At 34.7% G+C, this 15,205-nt stretch overlaps 1 protein-coding gene across 1 annotated transcript in view; it reads left to right on the top strand.

Moving 5' to 3' along the window:
• Window positions 1-3,766: 3,766 nt before the first annotated feature.
• Window positions 3,767-15,205, top strand: part of FMN1 (formin 1) — an 89,036-nt gene continuing 77,597 nt past the window's right edge. Inside the window, exons 1-2 of the mRNA XM_083348128.1 lie at window positions 3,767-5,990; window positions 6,963-7,080. Of these exons, the coding sequence (XP_083204254.1) occupies window positions 4,458-5,990; window positions 6,963-7,080 (1,651 nt within the window). The 5' untranslated portion in view covers window positions 3,767-4,457. The remainder of the gene's footprint in view (window positions 5,991-6,962; window positions 7,081-15,205) is intronic.

Genomic DNA, 15,205 nt, shown 5'->3' with positions numbered 1-15,205 from the left:
AGAAAGGAATGTTCTGAGAACTATATAAAAATTATGGATATTTCTCAACCTGATTCCTGCCTTGGGCAGGGGTTGGACTAGAAGACCTCCAAGGTTCCTTCTAGCCCTATGACTCTGTGATCCTCAGGATCTTTCATATGAGTGGACTTCAACTTCCAGAATTTCCCCACTGGCAGGCTGGCTGGGGCAATTCTGGGAGTTGACGTCCATGCATATGGAAGTTGTTGAAGTTGAAAAACATTGATTTAGCTATTTTTGAAAAACTAAACAAGGTGAAATCTTACTAATATTTCAATGGAAGGCTGCCAGGCTTGAAAGTTAGGTTGGAAATACAAAAACATCCTGGGGGAAAAACAGTGGCAAACTACTTTTGTACTGTTGCCAAGATAATGACATGTCCACATAGATGCCAGGAATTAAGGTTTAGTCAAGGAGATATTTTTTTACTCCTGGCTCATCAGTTTTCTTTCCAATTTATTGGGTAAGATGAATAAGTAAGCTTGAAAGAAAAGAATAAATGCTGAGATATAAAAAGAGATCATATTTTTTAAAGCTTACTTGGACAAAATAGGCTGCCAAGCCTGGAATGAGTTTTGAATGATAACTAAATTTGTGTCTATCCAATTATCAAAACCATATGCCACAGCAGATTTATTAATTATTATTTCATTTAAATATTATTTATTATTTAGATTTTTTTAATGAAAGGTGCTGCATAATTCATTTATTATTTTACATGGTTATGGTATTGCAAAGTTTGATAGTGACATAGAGAATGAGAGAGAGAGCAACTGTGAGGTCCCTCCACTCTATCCTGCAATATGCTTTTTATTAGCATAACTTAGATGTATTTTTTTTCAGAGAAAGTGTTTTTATTTTATTTTTTTATTTTTTTTATTCCATTTATATTCCGCCCTTCTCCAAAGACTCAGGGCGGCTTACAAGCTTAGCAGTAGCCTTCATTCTATGTATATGCCTGCTTATTAGGGCTTTCATACACCCCCCAAGCGGCATTATTACAAAGTCAGCTTAATTGCCACCAACAATCTGGGTCCTCATTTTACCTACCTTGGAAGGATGGAAGGCTGAGTCAACCTTGAGCCTGGTGGGATGCGAACCTGCACTAATTGCAGGCAGCTGGTGTTTTGAAGCAAACAACTGAATTCCCACAACTGTCTTTATTTTCTAAGAACATTATTAGCTCAGACATATCTGGTCAAATTGTAGGTTTGAATGAATCCATGAGTAAACAGAAGCTGAAACTGCCTCTACATGGCACAGAATTCAGTACAATCTCTTTTTCTTTGAATCCATGTTTGCTATTTTATAAGTAGTTTAATTCACAATTTGACTTAACTTTTGCATACAACTGTAAATAACCAAGAGCTCTAGGTTCTTCTTGTTCTTGTTTAGGGTCATCAATCTGTTTTTCTTCCAAACAAGCTCTCAATAGCATGAATTTGTTGTAAGAGGAAGGACGTCTTTTAATTGATTCTTAAGTTGTTTGAGTCCTTCTGAATACCGGAAGCATTTAATTATAACCTTTTTACCATAATATCCTAGGCTTTGATGTGTGTAGCATATTCAGAGATGATATCTGATAATGAGATTGTTCCATTAGAATCATAATTCCTTTCAACAATATAGTAATAACTACACTATACTTTTGTAATGTAATATTACATATGAAATAAATACGGTAATTTGCCATCAACACAATTCTTTTTTTAAATCTATGCCAATCTTCCTGCTGTTTTTCAATTTGTTAAAATTTATACTTTAGTTATATCATAGTGTGAGGAACATGGCTGTGGAAATTATATTTGAGGAAGACAAAACCTTAGAATATGTTTTCCAGTGCTATTATGTAATGAAGAATGATATATTTATTAATTTTACTCACCTTGATTTAGTTTAGCCTTGTGATGGAACTTTGGACAAAAAAAATATTTCAGATGGCACAGTCTGAATGTTTAAAGATTTTTATGACACTAATGATCATTTTTACTTTATCAATGTGAGCAGCAGATATTGCTTGCATTTATCAAGTAAACATATATGTGTAAAAGCTAAATAGATGGAAAGAACTGTGACCTATTTAGCCAAAGCAAATAAAATCTCATTATCCTGTCTACAAATATTCCACTTAAGATGTCACATCACTGGTTTTAATTTCCAAAGCATAATAATTAGACTATAATTATATATATTTTGAATAGTAGAATGTTCATCAAGGTGAGTAGGCTGTGACTGTGCTCAAAAAAGAGAATTTGGGAAGGTGTAAATGAATGGCCATGAAAGAAAGAGGTAGAGGCATCAGTTGAGCTAAGAAACTTGTTTGAGAAAATGTCTCAGACGTATCTTTTCTAGTTCACATAAAAATAAAGGGAAGAAAGGAAACACATTCAGGCTTCAGGTTTGCAGGATTCATTTATGGCTGTTATAATAAAAGTAATCCTCCTCTTTATGGCATTCATTTATTAGCCGAGTCTACCTTGACAAAAAGGCTTTCTTTCTTTCTACAGAGTTGGAGGTTACTCTCCTTGTGCAAGGAAACTGTGCCCCTCTCCATTCTCAAGGGTACACTAGGCCCCATGAACAGATATTGAAGAGGGAAGGAATGAAGGGATTTAATGTTATACCTAATGGAATAGACCGGACATGTCAAACACAAGGCCCGGGGGCCGGATCCGGCCCGCAAAGTGGTTTCATGTGGCCCACAAAGCCATCCTGGAAACAGTGAGGTAACGGCCCCCACTGTCTTGGCCCTGGCCCAGAGACCCTCCTTCTGCCAGAGACCCTCAGATCTGCCCCACTCCTGCCCAGGCCCCGATAGGGCCCCCTTGATGCAAACGATGTAGAGCTGGCCACGCCCACCCAGTAGGCCATATGCACTCTAGCCACACCCACCCAGTAGGCCATGCCCACCCTGGCCATATCCACCCAGCCCCTTGAGGGTAACTGCAATGCTGATGCGGCCCTCAATGAAATTTAGTTTGACACCCCTGGAATAGACAAAACATATGAAACTCTATTTTTAAAACTTGTTGAATTTCCAGGGTTTTTGCAGCCATCAAAAGCTGTGGGTGAAGTTCCTGAAGCCATTCCTCAAGCAGCCATATCATTAATTTCTAATGGGATCATATGTATGTATTATGATATTAAAGAATCATATTAGCTTCTATTAATTACTTTATTTCCATTTTAAACTAAATTAAACATTTGCTTTGACCCTGTCAGGTTTTTGAAAGGGTGCCCAGGGCATTCAATTCGAAAGCCAATCCACACCTCCAATAAATTTTATATTTTAGAAAAGAATTACTGATAAATGTTAAGCAAGTAAGCTGAAAACTAGCTGCTCCTTCACCTACTTTACACTGTTAAATTTTACACCAACAACTGTACCTATCTGGAATTGGTTTATGTTGCTTTCGTTCATAAAATGGGAAAATAAGATCAACCACAAGGCCTACACTGCAAAGGTATTCAGAAATTAATTAGTTGTGTTATACAGTATATGTGCAAACACCCATGTGTACATTTGTATAGTGAAAAGACAGCAGAAATACATATTTCTAAATGTCCTGTTCTCTCAGAGTTAATGAATATTCTCTCTGTTTACTTTGCCCTCCCATATAACTTCTAATCCGTGGGTGTGGTGAAACTGCCTGATTAGTACCTGTTTGTGGGCCACAGAAATGGTAATATGAAACCAATCTTCTTGATGTTCACTCGCTGCAAGCTACATTCCAGACCAAACCTGCACCAAAGCGGAAGAGTGTTTTCTTTTTTATTATTATTCAGTTTCAAGGGCAGTACAGTCAGTTAACTTCAACATTTGGAATTCTCCAGAAGGCAAAGAAAGAACTTCTTTAGGAAAGAACTTCAACTAAATTCCAATCCATCAAGACTTTCCACATTTCTAATACATAGCCGCTCTGAAGATTCTGCTAAAGCAGCTTTTGACCACAGTGGGGATCTTTCTGAAATTTTCTGCTGACATGAGCCGGCACGAGGAAATAACAAACAGCAAGTACCAGTTGTTCAGTACTAACCTTTAACTCTATTTTCTTGAAAATAAAAAGCTTTGGAACTCACAGAACTATAGGAATCAATGCAACTGTGCCTCGTGCTTTTCAGCTGATTAGTTTGCAGATTTGCCCTGACAAAAAAAGACACTTTTTGTAAAAAGTAAGCTGTGTTGCTAATGAGAAAACGTGGCATGCAAGATGAGTGAAATCTTCCTGTTTCTTCTGTACTAAAGTTATAAACGTTGGTAGGAATTTGCATTACATAATACTGTGTTGTAGGAAAAATAGTGTATGATTTGGAGAAACAGCTTCCCTCCATAATGATTCAATTTACTTACTGAATGAACAAAATATTTCTTGGAAGTAATTGTACAGAAATAAATAGTTCTTGTTCCAGGAATATATGTGTGTTTTGATTTGCCCAACATGGAAAAAGATTGTGATTGTGGTAAACTGTCTAATCCAGGGAAGGAGAAAGAGACTGAAGCAGGCCATACTTTATTTACTAAATTTTCTATGAAAGCACTGTTTGGATTTACAGATAAATTAGAACCAGGAGCTTCAAAACAGCAAGTAGTTTTAAAAGGGCTTCAAAATGTCAGTGAGGATATTGATAACCATGTGGACAATAAGGACGAGAAGAACAGAGTAAATGAAGAAGCTGATCCAAATACTGTTCATCTGCTTCCAGAAATGGTGCAGGAAGAAAGTAATGTTCAGGCTGTTCCAGAAGCTGACACAAGAGACATATTTATTTCGGAGGCAGTCTCAGGAATGGGTGACTTGGCTTCAAATGACCATGCAGAAACTATTACTGGTGCTTCAAGTGTGCACAGAATTTATGTTGGAAACTTTGTTGACTCTGAAAACAATGATAGCTTACATAATACCTCGATAGACTATGCTTTTGTTTCAGATGGTCATCAGGCTGATATTTATGGCACAAGTGACTTGGAAACACAGCAAAGGGAGCAGAAGGAGCCATCTCTCTATTCTAGCCACTCTCCTTTGTGTGAATTCAGCAAACAAGATTGTAAGGATTCCATTCTTGTTCAGGGTACTTTGGCTCATACAACAAATGACACAGAATTAGACAGTGGAAATGTAACAAACTACCCTGTGTTAAATTGTGCTGCATCATTGGAGGATAATGATCAAAATAAAGAAGACAAAGAACTAAATATAGAAATGGGTAGTGCTATAGCAGGGGATAACACAGAGCCAATTCTACCAAGTGGCAAATGGCCTTCAAAAGAAATGGGTGATGCAATACCAGAAATGTATTTAAATTCAAAGGTTAGAACACTAATTAAAGAAAATAATAGTTCAATTTCTACAGCAAAGGATATTCAGGAAGCTGAAGAAGAGCAGGGATCTCTTTCAAGTAACTGCAGCACTGATTCTCCTACAAAGCCAGCTTCAAGTGAAAAGTCCTTTCAGCTCCCAGCCTTCTTTAGTGGATTACGTGTCCGAAAGAAAGGGTTGTCTACAGATCCAGAAGAAACTGTCACCGAAATCAAACAGAAAGACAGTGATCTAGCTATGCTCAAACTAAGACAGCCTGTTAAGAAGTCGAATCTTGCACCTGACCCGATAAACAAGAAGAAAATATCAGAGCCGAAAGGTTCTCCTACCTTTCTAGAACAGCTTTCTCAGTTGTTAGGGCCTAAAGCTGAGGAGAAAGGTATTGATGAAGTAGTACTGGCATCTGAAGAGGTCGAAGAAAGGAAATCTTATGTGAGAACAGATCCATCTGAAGAAATGAAGCCAAGTCCTGCAGAATCTGCACTGGATGCATTTAAAGCTTTATTTACACGTCCTCCCAAAAAAGAGACAACTGCTGACACTTCAGAATTAGAAGCAATAAAACGTAAAATGAAACATGAAAAGGAAACTTTGATGGCAATATTTGAGAGGTCTAAATCAAAATCCAGTGATGGAGCCACAGAAACAAAACCAGTAGGTTGATTGATTCTCTTGTGTGCTATGTCTAGAATACAGTAGCAAAAACCTGGAGTTTTTGGTGTTTAGGTTTCTTGAGTGGGATGAATTAAAATAATGATAGTAAGTTCTGATGCAGAAAATATACCAAACTGAGGCTTCCCCCCAGCACAATACTAGATTATCTTGTTAAATTTGTGCATAAAGACAGTATTGTATAAAATAGCAATGTACATTATACAAATATAAATTATCATATGTTAGTAGGCAAAATCTTATATGCCTGAATTGTCAGATTATATTTCATTTAAAAAAGAGCAAGAGAAGTGGCAATTAAAAGCCTTATTTGCCTATAATTTATAGATTTGTGACTTACTCATTATTTCAATTTGTTTTTGAAAGCAAATCAATGATTAGTCAACATTTTGAGGAGCAAATTCTCATTTGTAAAAACATTTAAAAATAATTAACATTTTGCTTTTATCCAAGAGGTTTAAACCAGGATCATGATATATGTTTACTTTTATCTTTAAAATAAACCTGTAGGGTAGTGTAAATTGATTATTATTACGCTACTCAAATTCACATGATGAGTGTTAAGAACCTGTTACTGAACTTCCACCGTAGTTTGACACTGTCAATTTAATCTAGTGACATTGTGCATTGTCTATCATTTTCTATAGTTGGTAATCCCGTGCTTGAAGTGCATACAAGGATAACATGCTTACATGGAGCATTAAGTTAACTGTGATAGTTTGTACAAAAAGGGGAAAAATGCAAATCATAATGATCCACTAGTAAAAGAAAATAATGTGAACCAAATAAAAAGCCCCAATATGTGCAAGCTTTTATGTTCCTCTTCTTCAAGTCCAAAGTTCTGCAAAATGAAAATAGGGAAAGAAGAAAACAAAAGTGGATGTACAATAATTTATAATATTAAAGTTAAATATTGTAATACATTTTTTTTGTTTTGTTGTTTTGTTTTATCAGGCTGATGTAATTCTTTCAGAGCAGGATGACAAGACTCCAGGAAGACTCCAGACTGTCTGGCCACCACCCAAAGCAAAGGATGAAGAAGAGAAAATAGGCTTAAAATATACAGAAGCAGGTAATTGAAAGCAGTGATACATAGGATTGGTAATGATAGATTTCTTACACAAATGCTTACACAATATGCTTGAAAACAAAAGTTATTGTATCATTTCACAGCTTGACATAGGTATATATGTATATATGTTACTGATAATGTGTGATAAGCTGGCATTGTATAGAATGCCTAGACAATCTATAGAATGCATCAGGTTTTTAGGCAAAGTAAGACATGTTTGTGTTATTTTAATATGCTATATACTTTCCCTAGGCATTGTATATAATACCTAGGCATTCTGCAGAATGACAAGAATCATTTAGGCAAACTATGAGAAGAGAGTCATGAAAAGGGTTAGCGTTAGGTTAACCTACTTTTTTGAAAAGATGTACATGAAAATGAAAGAAGAAATACAAAATAAAGTGGAGAACTTTTACTGAAAAAAAAATCGAGAGAAAAAGACCAGCGTTGACCTACTTGTTGCAACAAGGAAGGCTAGAATGGCATTTTAGCAGGAGTATTTTATACTTTGCTGGTTTGCCTTTTGGTACTGCATAGAAAGCCTAGGAAATGAAATATTAAGCATTTCATACTTTGACATCCCATTGTTGATGTTCTATAGAATTCCTAGACATTCTATAAAATGCCTAATTTCACATTTTGATGATAACATATATAAAACGTTATCATGGTCAGCGAGAAGTGACATAATAAAAGACATAGGGATGTAACACAGAAAGCATAAAAATGTATAATTGCAAGGTTCTAAAATTAGGAGATAATAGCTTTATGATATGTTACAAATATATTAGTTTCTGAGCAATGCTTCTTAAGTGTGATATATATAAGGATAAGAAAATACTTTTTAAGCAAATCTTTTTCAAGCCATATACCAAATTTAAGAATCATGATGGTGCTACTGAGAATCTCAGAAGGAATCCATAGCATTCTGGGAAACAGCTTTGACTTCCCCCTCCCCCCATAACTGTTAGATTGAGCTAGGAAAAAGAAGCATTGTCATACTCACTTGGTGAAAAGTTTTGATTATATAGCATGTGCTCTAAATGGCATTCTCACTGTTTGTTGCACACTTAACAAAGAGAAGAGAGTTTAGAATGCATGGGGCTGCACACAAAGATTCTCACCTAATTTGAGAAATGCCAGAATTACTCACACTTAAGTAAGAAAGTTAAAAAAAATGTTCATGATGTCTTAATCCACTGATCTTCAGAGGAGGGCCAATACCTTGTAATGTGGGTTGCTCTGGGTGGAAGCATCCATCGTAGACTATTTAGATAAGTTCCAATGTCCCAAAGATTTGAAATATTACTTATCTAACACATGCATGTTCTCATTATGGCTATTCATTGTTTTGAGCCTAAAATGTTAGTAACTTATTTACAGTCACCCTGGAATCAGTCATTCCCCTCCTAATGAGGGGATTTAGGTTGGCTTCCAGGTGAACTTTTAATCCTAAATGACACAATCAAAATCATTAGCTGATTTTTGTGCTATAATAACTTCTAGAGAATTCTCCCAGGCTGTAGCTGTCACAGAACATTCTACTTACATAACAGCATAAGCACTGAGCTGAATCCAGCTCCTTTTCTGAAAATAGGATCATTTCCTTGGTTGACATCTGCTCAGGATATTTTCACCAGTAAAAAAGGAGTCATTCATTAATACCCTTTTTCAGCTTCTCCCACTATTGCACATAATCATGGATATCTTTAGGGTTGATTATGGAAGCATGGAGAGGTTTACAGAATCGAAAAAGAATAGCAGAGTTGGAAGGGAACTTGGAGGTCTTCTAGTCCAACCCCCTGCTCAAGCAGGAAACCCTGTACCATTTCACATAAATGATTATCCAATCTCTTCTTAAAGCCCTCTAGTGTTTGAGCACCCACAATTTCTGGAGGCAAGTTGTTCCACTGATTAATTGTTAGGAAATTTCTTCTTAACTATCAGGAAATTTCTCCTTAGTTTTAGGTTGCTTCTCTCCTTTAGTTTCCATCCATTACTTTGGAGAATAGGTTGACCTCTCTTATTTTTGGCAGCCACTTAGATATTGGAACACTGCTATCATGTCACCCATAGTCCTTCTTTTCATTGAACTAGACATAACCAATTCCTGCAGCTGTTCCTCGTATGTTTTAGCCTCCAGTCCCCTAATTATTTTGTTACTCTTCTCTGTACTCTTTCTAGAGTCTCAACACTTTTTGAATGTTGTGATGACCAAAACTGGATGCAGTATTCCAAGTGTGATTTTACCAAGGCAATATAAAGTGGGACTAACGTTTCATGTGATCTTGATTCTATCCCTCTGTTAAGCAGTTTAGTACTACACTGACTATCTTTGCAGCTGCAGCACAGTTAAATGATTGTCCACTAGGGAAAATTGTCCATTAAATTTACAGGGTAGAGGAATATCAACCAAATTGTGCTGTCCCATCCATTCTGCTAATGGACCTCGCCTTTGAATCCCACAGGTATCCACTCAGGCAGATTTTTAATCTAATCCAATATCTGATTTATGGTAACAAAATCCACAACTTATGTGCTTTGCTGTTTATACATTCATATATTTCAGAAAAATATATTGAATTATTGGAACTTTATAAAATTCTATTTTCAATATATTTTTCCATATTTTATTGTAAAAAAAGTGTCTCAATAGGTAGTAGCATTTGGGTCGCTTTCCGTATGTGACCCAGTTGGGTCTGATTAGTACCTCCTTAAATAAGAGAAACAATCAAAGAATGAGCTGTTAAGTATATAAACTATAAGGTAGAATAGTGTTTCTCGATCTTGGCAACATGATAGGGGTGACATGATAGCAGTGTTTCAATATCTCAGGGGCTGCCACAAAGAAGAGGGAGCCAAGCTATTCTCCCAAGCACCTGAAAGCAGGACAAGAAGCAACGGATGGAAACTAGTCAAGGAGAGAAGCAACCTAGAACTAAGGAGAAACTTCCTGACAGTTAGAACAACTAACCAGTGGAACAACCTGCCTCCAGAAGTGGTGAATGCTCCAACACTGGAAGTTTTTAAGAAGAGACTAGACAGCCATTTGTCTGAAATGGTATAGGGTTTCCTGCCTTAGCAGGGGGTTGGACTAGATGACCTCCAAGGTCCCTTCCAACATCATCATCATCATCATCATCATCATCATTATTATTATTATTATTATTATTATTATTATTATTATTATTATTATTATTATTATCTTTTAAGTTTTGTGGATTTCAACTCCCAGCATTCCCCAGCAGCTTGCTGGACTAGAGTTTTAAAAAAAATCAGAAAAGGACAGTGTCACACCTGACCTATCTGTTCTGCACCAAGATTTTTATTTTTATTTTTATTTTTATTCTATTTATATTTTTATTCTATTCTCTGAAGACTCAGGGCGGCTTACAAGCTTAGCAGTAGCCTTCATTCTATGTATATGCCTGCTTATTAGGGCTTTCACACACACCCCAAGCGGCATTATTACAAAATTATTATTTGCAGACATATCCATGTATTTTCCAAGAGTCCAGCCTGATTAAAGAGCAAGTTTCCCTTTTTATAGCAAAAAGCTATGTTAGAATTCAGTAGAAATTTAGAAAATTGGAATTTTATAAGACAGTAGGTACAATATTATTGGGTGTCATTACTTGCTGTTGTTGTGCAATAATTTATCTCAAATATATTTTGAACAGACTAAGCTTCAGCAATTGCATGCTTATTCACCATGTGATTGAATGAAAAGGAAATTTCACTAAACACAAGTAGAAAAATATTCAGTAGCAGTTGGTAAAATCACTGGCATCTGCACAGACTATAAATTTTATTTTAATACCATATATATATATGATATATACCATATATATGCCCTATATATCCTTTCCTATTTTTTCTATAATTGCCTTGAATTTTACATTTTTTTCTTTTATAAATATCATTAAAAATCTATTTAACCTAACCATTCAGGTTCTAACCACTAGTCCTATTGTTTTAGTTTAACTACATAACTTATCAATTTAGTTACAGATCACATCAAATCTTTATTACAGTCATGGTACTATGATCAGGAGGATAAGACAAAGTCATTAAATAGACCATTTAATGACAAAATAAAAATCTAAAAAAATATGAAAGGCTAAAATGTGAAAGATATATAAATTTAGATATAGATAATATAGATATAATAGATATAGATAATAGATGCAAATATAGATAAACAAGATTCTTTAAAAAATCTAAAAGAAGAGTTAGCACTAGATGTCGTAAGGGACTATAAAAGGTTAATATGTGGAAGACTATATCACACTACAGAGCACTCTAATATGGTGAATTAGGTGCTCATTAAATCTAGTTTAGAGCAAAAAACATCATTTTAAGGAAAAAACACACATTCTTATCAAACGTGTCTTTCCTTGCTGCCAAGTGAAAAAGGGCATAAGGATTGAGCATTTATCAGATTAACTGCCCTACCTCAGAACTGTCAGCTCATAAATTTGTCCTCTCTAGGTGGAAATATTTATGTACTATTTCAAATCATTTTTTTCTGCTTATGGAAAGAGAAAATTACATCCTCAAAATGTTTATATAAAAATAGTACAGAGGGAAAAATAAACTTATTTTTAAGATTCTTCATTATACTATTTGTCAATATGTAAGTATTATATTTCATATTACGACCACTGATTGTGACTCTGAAAATGTGCTGTGCTGAAAACAATATTGTGTATTTCAATTGTATTGAGGTACTGTTGTATCTATTTATTTACTAAAATGGCTTTCTTTCTTCCCACTCTGAGCAGTGGCAATAATTTGAATTTTTTTCTGATATAAGTAATATAAAAAGAGAACTTTGATTAGCTGACAGTGTTGGAAATAATCACAGTAAGACATAATTTATTTCATGTTTTAAATTTTTAAATAGCATTTTCTAATAAGTTTATATGTTTCATTTCCATTTCATCGCCTTTTACAGTTATTTAATCCTGCAGTCATGCTGTTTCTATGGCACCTCAATTTCCATGGCAACAGACTGTGAAGCTATAAATACTATTTTTAATTTAGTGTGAGAAAAAGAAGTAAGGTTGTGAATGAAAACAAAACCAAAGTACCTTAACTGAAAACTGAAAATAATACTCGTCATCAAAAAACAGATTTCAGTTGTAATATTAATTGTGTTACAGTATGTAACAACCCTGTTTTGGGTTCAAGTGATACATGATCTGGCATTTTGAATGATTTCAAGTGACAAAAATCACAATTTTAGTTTTCCTTTTTTTTGACAAATGAAAGATTTTGAAGACTTGCCCATTGCTTTGTTAATCTGCAGGTTTTTATACAGCCCTGAGTAAAATTGTACTCTTCTCATTCTTCTCTAATATTTGCAGAAATTATGTTTTGACTGTGCAAAATAAAACCCTTCTTAAAGAGAATTGAGTCAGATGGTGCTGTTAATTTAACCATTTTTTTCTCAATATGGAGATCCTAGGGATATTGGATACCCAATCCCAGTCAAGCTAGCCAATGGGTACATTGACTTGGGGATATGGAAGCTGAATTCCAGCATGTTGGTGAGGTCATTTTGGGAAACACTTAATTGCAAAATAGTACAAATAACTGTACTATTTGTGTTATAATGTCAATTAAAATTTACACTAAGCTACTTACTTTGGAGGAAGTAAGATTTCTGTCAAAAAGGTTCCATTAAATCTAATTTATTTATTTATATAACCTATACAATATAATTTGAATAGCCTTCATTGTAAATATGTAACAAATATACTACCTTTTACAATTAAATCCATGCTAAAAGGCCTTTTTTACTGAAAAGACCACTGAAATGATAAACAAAAAAGCCAATGAACCTTTTTGTGACATAGTTCTTCTAGACCAATTGTCCCCTTGTAAATAAGCTTTTCAGTTAATTATTTTACTATTATTATGAGTAATCTAAAAGAGGGAATAGAATTTCCCTAATGGCAACTTGTATGCATCTTGTTATAAACCTTTGTGAATACAGTATTCTATAAGAATATTCTGAATTAATTTACATAATGTCATGAACTGAAGTAGCAATAGCAATATATCTGAACTATATTCTACTGTTTGTACATATCCTCCATGCTGAATGGCAAACCACTGTTGTGTATTGCTTTGTAAATTGTATTTGTAGAAACCATATGGGCAATTATGTTCTAGTTGGATGCAGTGATCAATAATGGTTTGTACTAAATATAAAATAACCAAGTGAATCTAATTAAAAGAATGAAAGGGATGTGGATGGCTATCGCACAGCCTATTATCCAAATAATGTTTGTATCTGAAATGACTCATTTGCAGAGAACTATGTTGTATGACACAAAGTAAATATTCTATTATTATCATTCCTTTGTTTAAGATGGGCAAATGGGAGTGTGAAGCATACCAAAGGCACCTTTTTCAATATTTGCCAGTTGGGCGTAATTATTTGCTGGACTCTAATTTTGAATGTTTGGCCTTTAACAGAATAACTACTCAGTTTTATCAAGTGATAAAAATCAAGTGGTAGTGGATTAATTTTTGTCTAGGGCATGAGACAGCCAGATATTTACCAAAATAAAAAGAGGGATTATGTGGCCTAGTTAGTGTTGTCTACATGATATGATTTATCATTTACATGTGTTGTGTTTGGACAGGGGAGTAAATGCTTCATTGATATTAAGCGAATGTAGATGTGGTTGAGCATTTACAGATAAATGAGGTAGAAACTCAGGAAAATGTTTATTTTGACTGATTTGCATTTATGCACAATTATCTTCCTGTACTTTTTGATGAAAAGCTCAGTATCTATAGGAATAAAATGTTGTCTGAATCTTGCAAGTTTTTTCTTGACAGACCTTAAACTTGAATAGCTAAGTGCCAAACTTACCTAACCTTACCAAATCTCCAATACTAAAAATCGTTGAATTATGCACAGCTACCAGCAATTGCATCTTAGTTATTCTTCGTATTTGTTGTGAACCTTATTTTGCTCTTGTTATACTGGTTTATTGAGACACTAGTCTCCAGCAATTTTTAATTTTAAAAAGATTCCATCATCTGACTTTTTCTGTTCCTGACTGTTATTAATATTGTATACTAATAGTGTATGTAGAGCTGTCCATGAAGACAGATTAGAAACTTTAGAGCAATGTTTCTCATCCTCAGCAAGTTTAAGATGCATGGATTCAACTCACAGAATTCCCCAGCCAGCAATGAATTCCACTTGCTGAGGTTGAGAAATACTGCTTTAGATTGTTGGAAGTGCAGAGTTCCATTGCTATCTGCACATATGTGTAGCTGCTTGAAACTTTTTAATTTAATTGAACCCATGCCAATTCAGTGGCTGATGTTGATTTTTAGAATGCTTATATGGACTTAATATGGAATACCTAGGGTTGTTTGGACTTGGAAGGTAAATAAAGTCAGCTCTGATTAATGCTTGGATAAGAAACTATGAGAAAATACCAGAGTTACTGGGAAGTTGTAAACTCATCCTAGAGGGCAATGATGAACAATTTCTGTATCATTGCCAATAATGGATATGCTTGACTCAAAGGAGACCTTGTATTAAATAAAAAAGGCCAGCTAACTACCTCATGGAAGAGTAAATTACATGACCACCGTGCCTGGATAGGGAAATATATGTATCTGTTGCCAAATAAAAGCCTTCTCAATAGGTACTTTCAGAAACTCACTTATGTTCTTGGAAATATATTTCAGAACTAAAATATTGTGTTTCATTGGGGAATATATAAGAACACAGAATGTAATTAACATTTGATTGTGAAATACGTAAGAGACGTAGATCAATCTACCAGTGTAAACCAGGTAAATTAATATTTTCTAGGCTACAGAAGCTATAGCTTTCAAGAGTCAATCAGAATGGATTCCTCAGTCTTTCTACCTGAGAATCTCATACTGCAAATTAGAGGTATTAAACTGGGGACATTTTTGTAGGCAAAAATGACATATAATTGTGGAACAGAACTAGGATACAACTACGGTTTCAATATCATTAGTACAATACAAAATTGAAAATATAAGTTCTACTTAGCAAAAATCTGATTTAGTACAGTATAGATAGATGCATTTCCAAGGGGAAACCATTCAACTGCCACCAGAA

This window comes from Vipera ursinii (assembly GCF_947247035.1).
Source record: "Vipera ursinii genome assembly, chromosome: 1".
NCBI classification, from domain to species: domain Eukaryota; kingdom Metazoa; phylum Chordata; class Lepidosauria; order Squamata; family Viperidae; genus Vipera; species Vipera ursinii.
The sequence above is the reverse complement of the archived record's forward strand: the minus strand, read 5'-3'. Positions and strand labels throughout refer to the sequence as shown.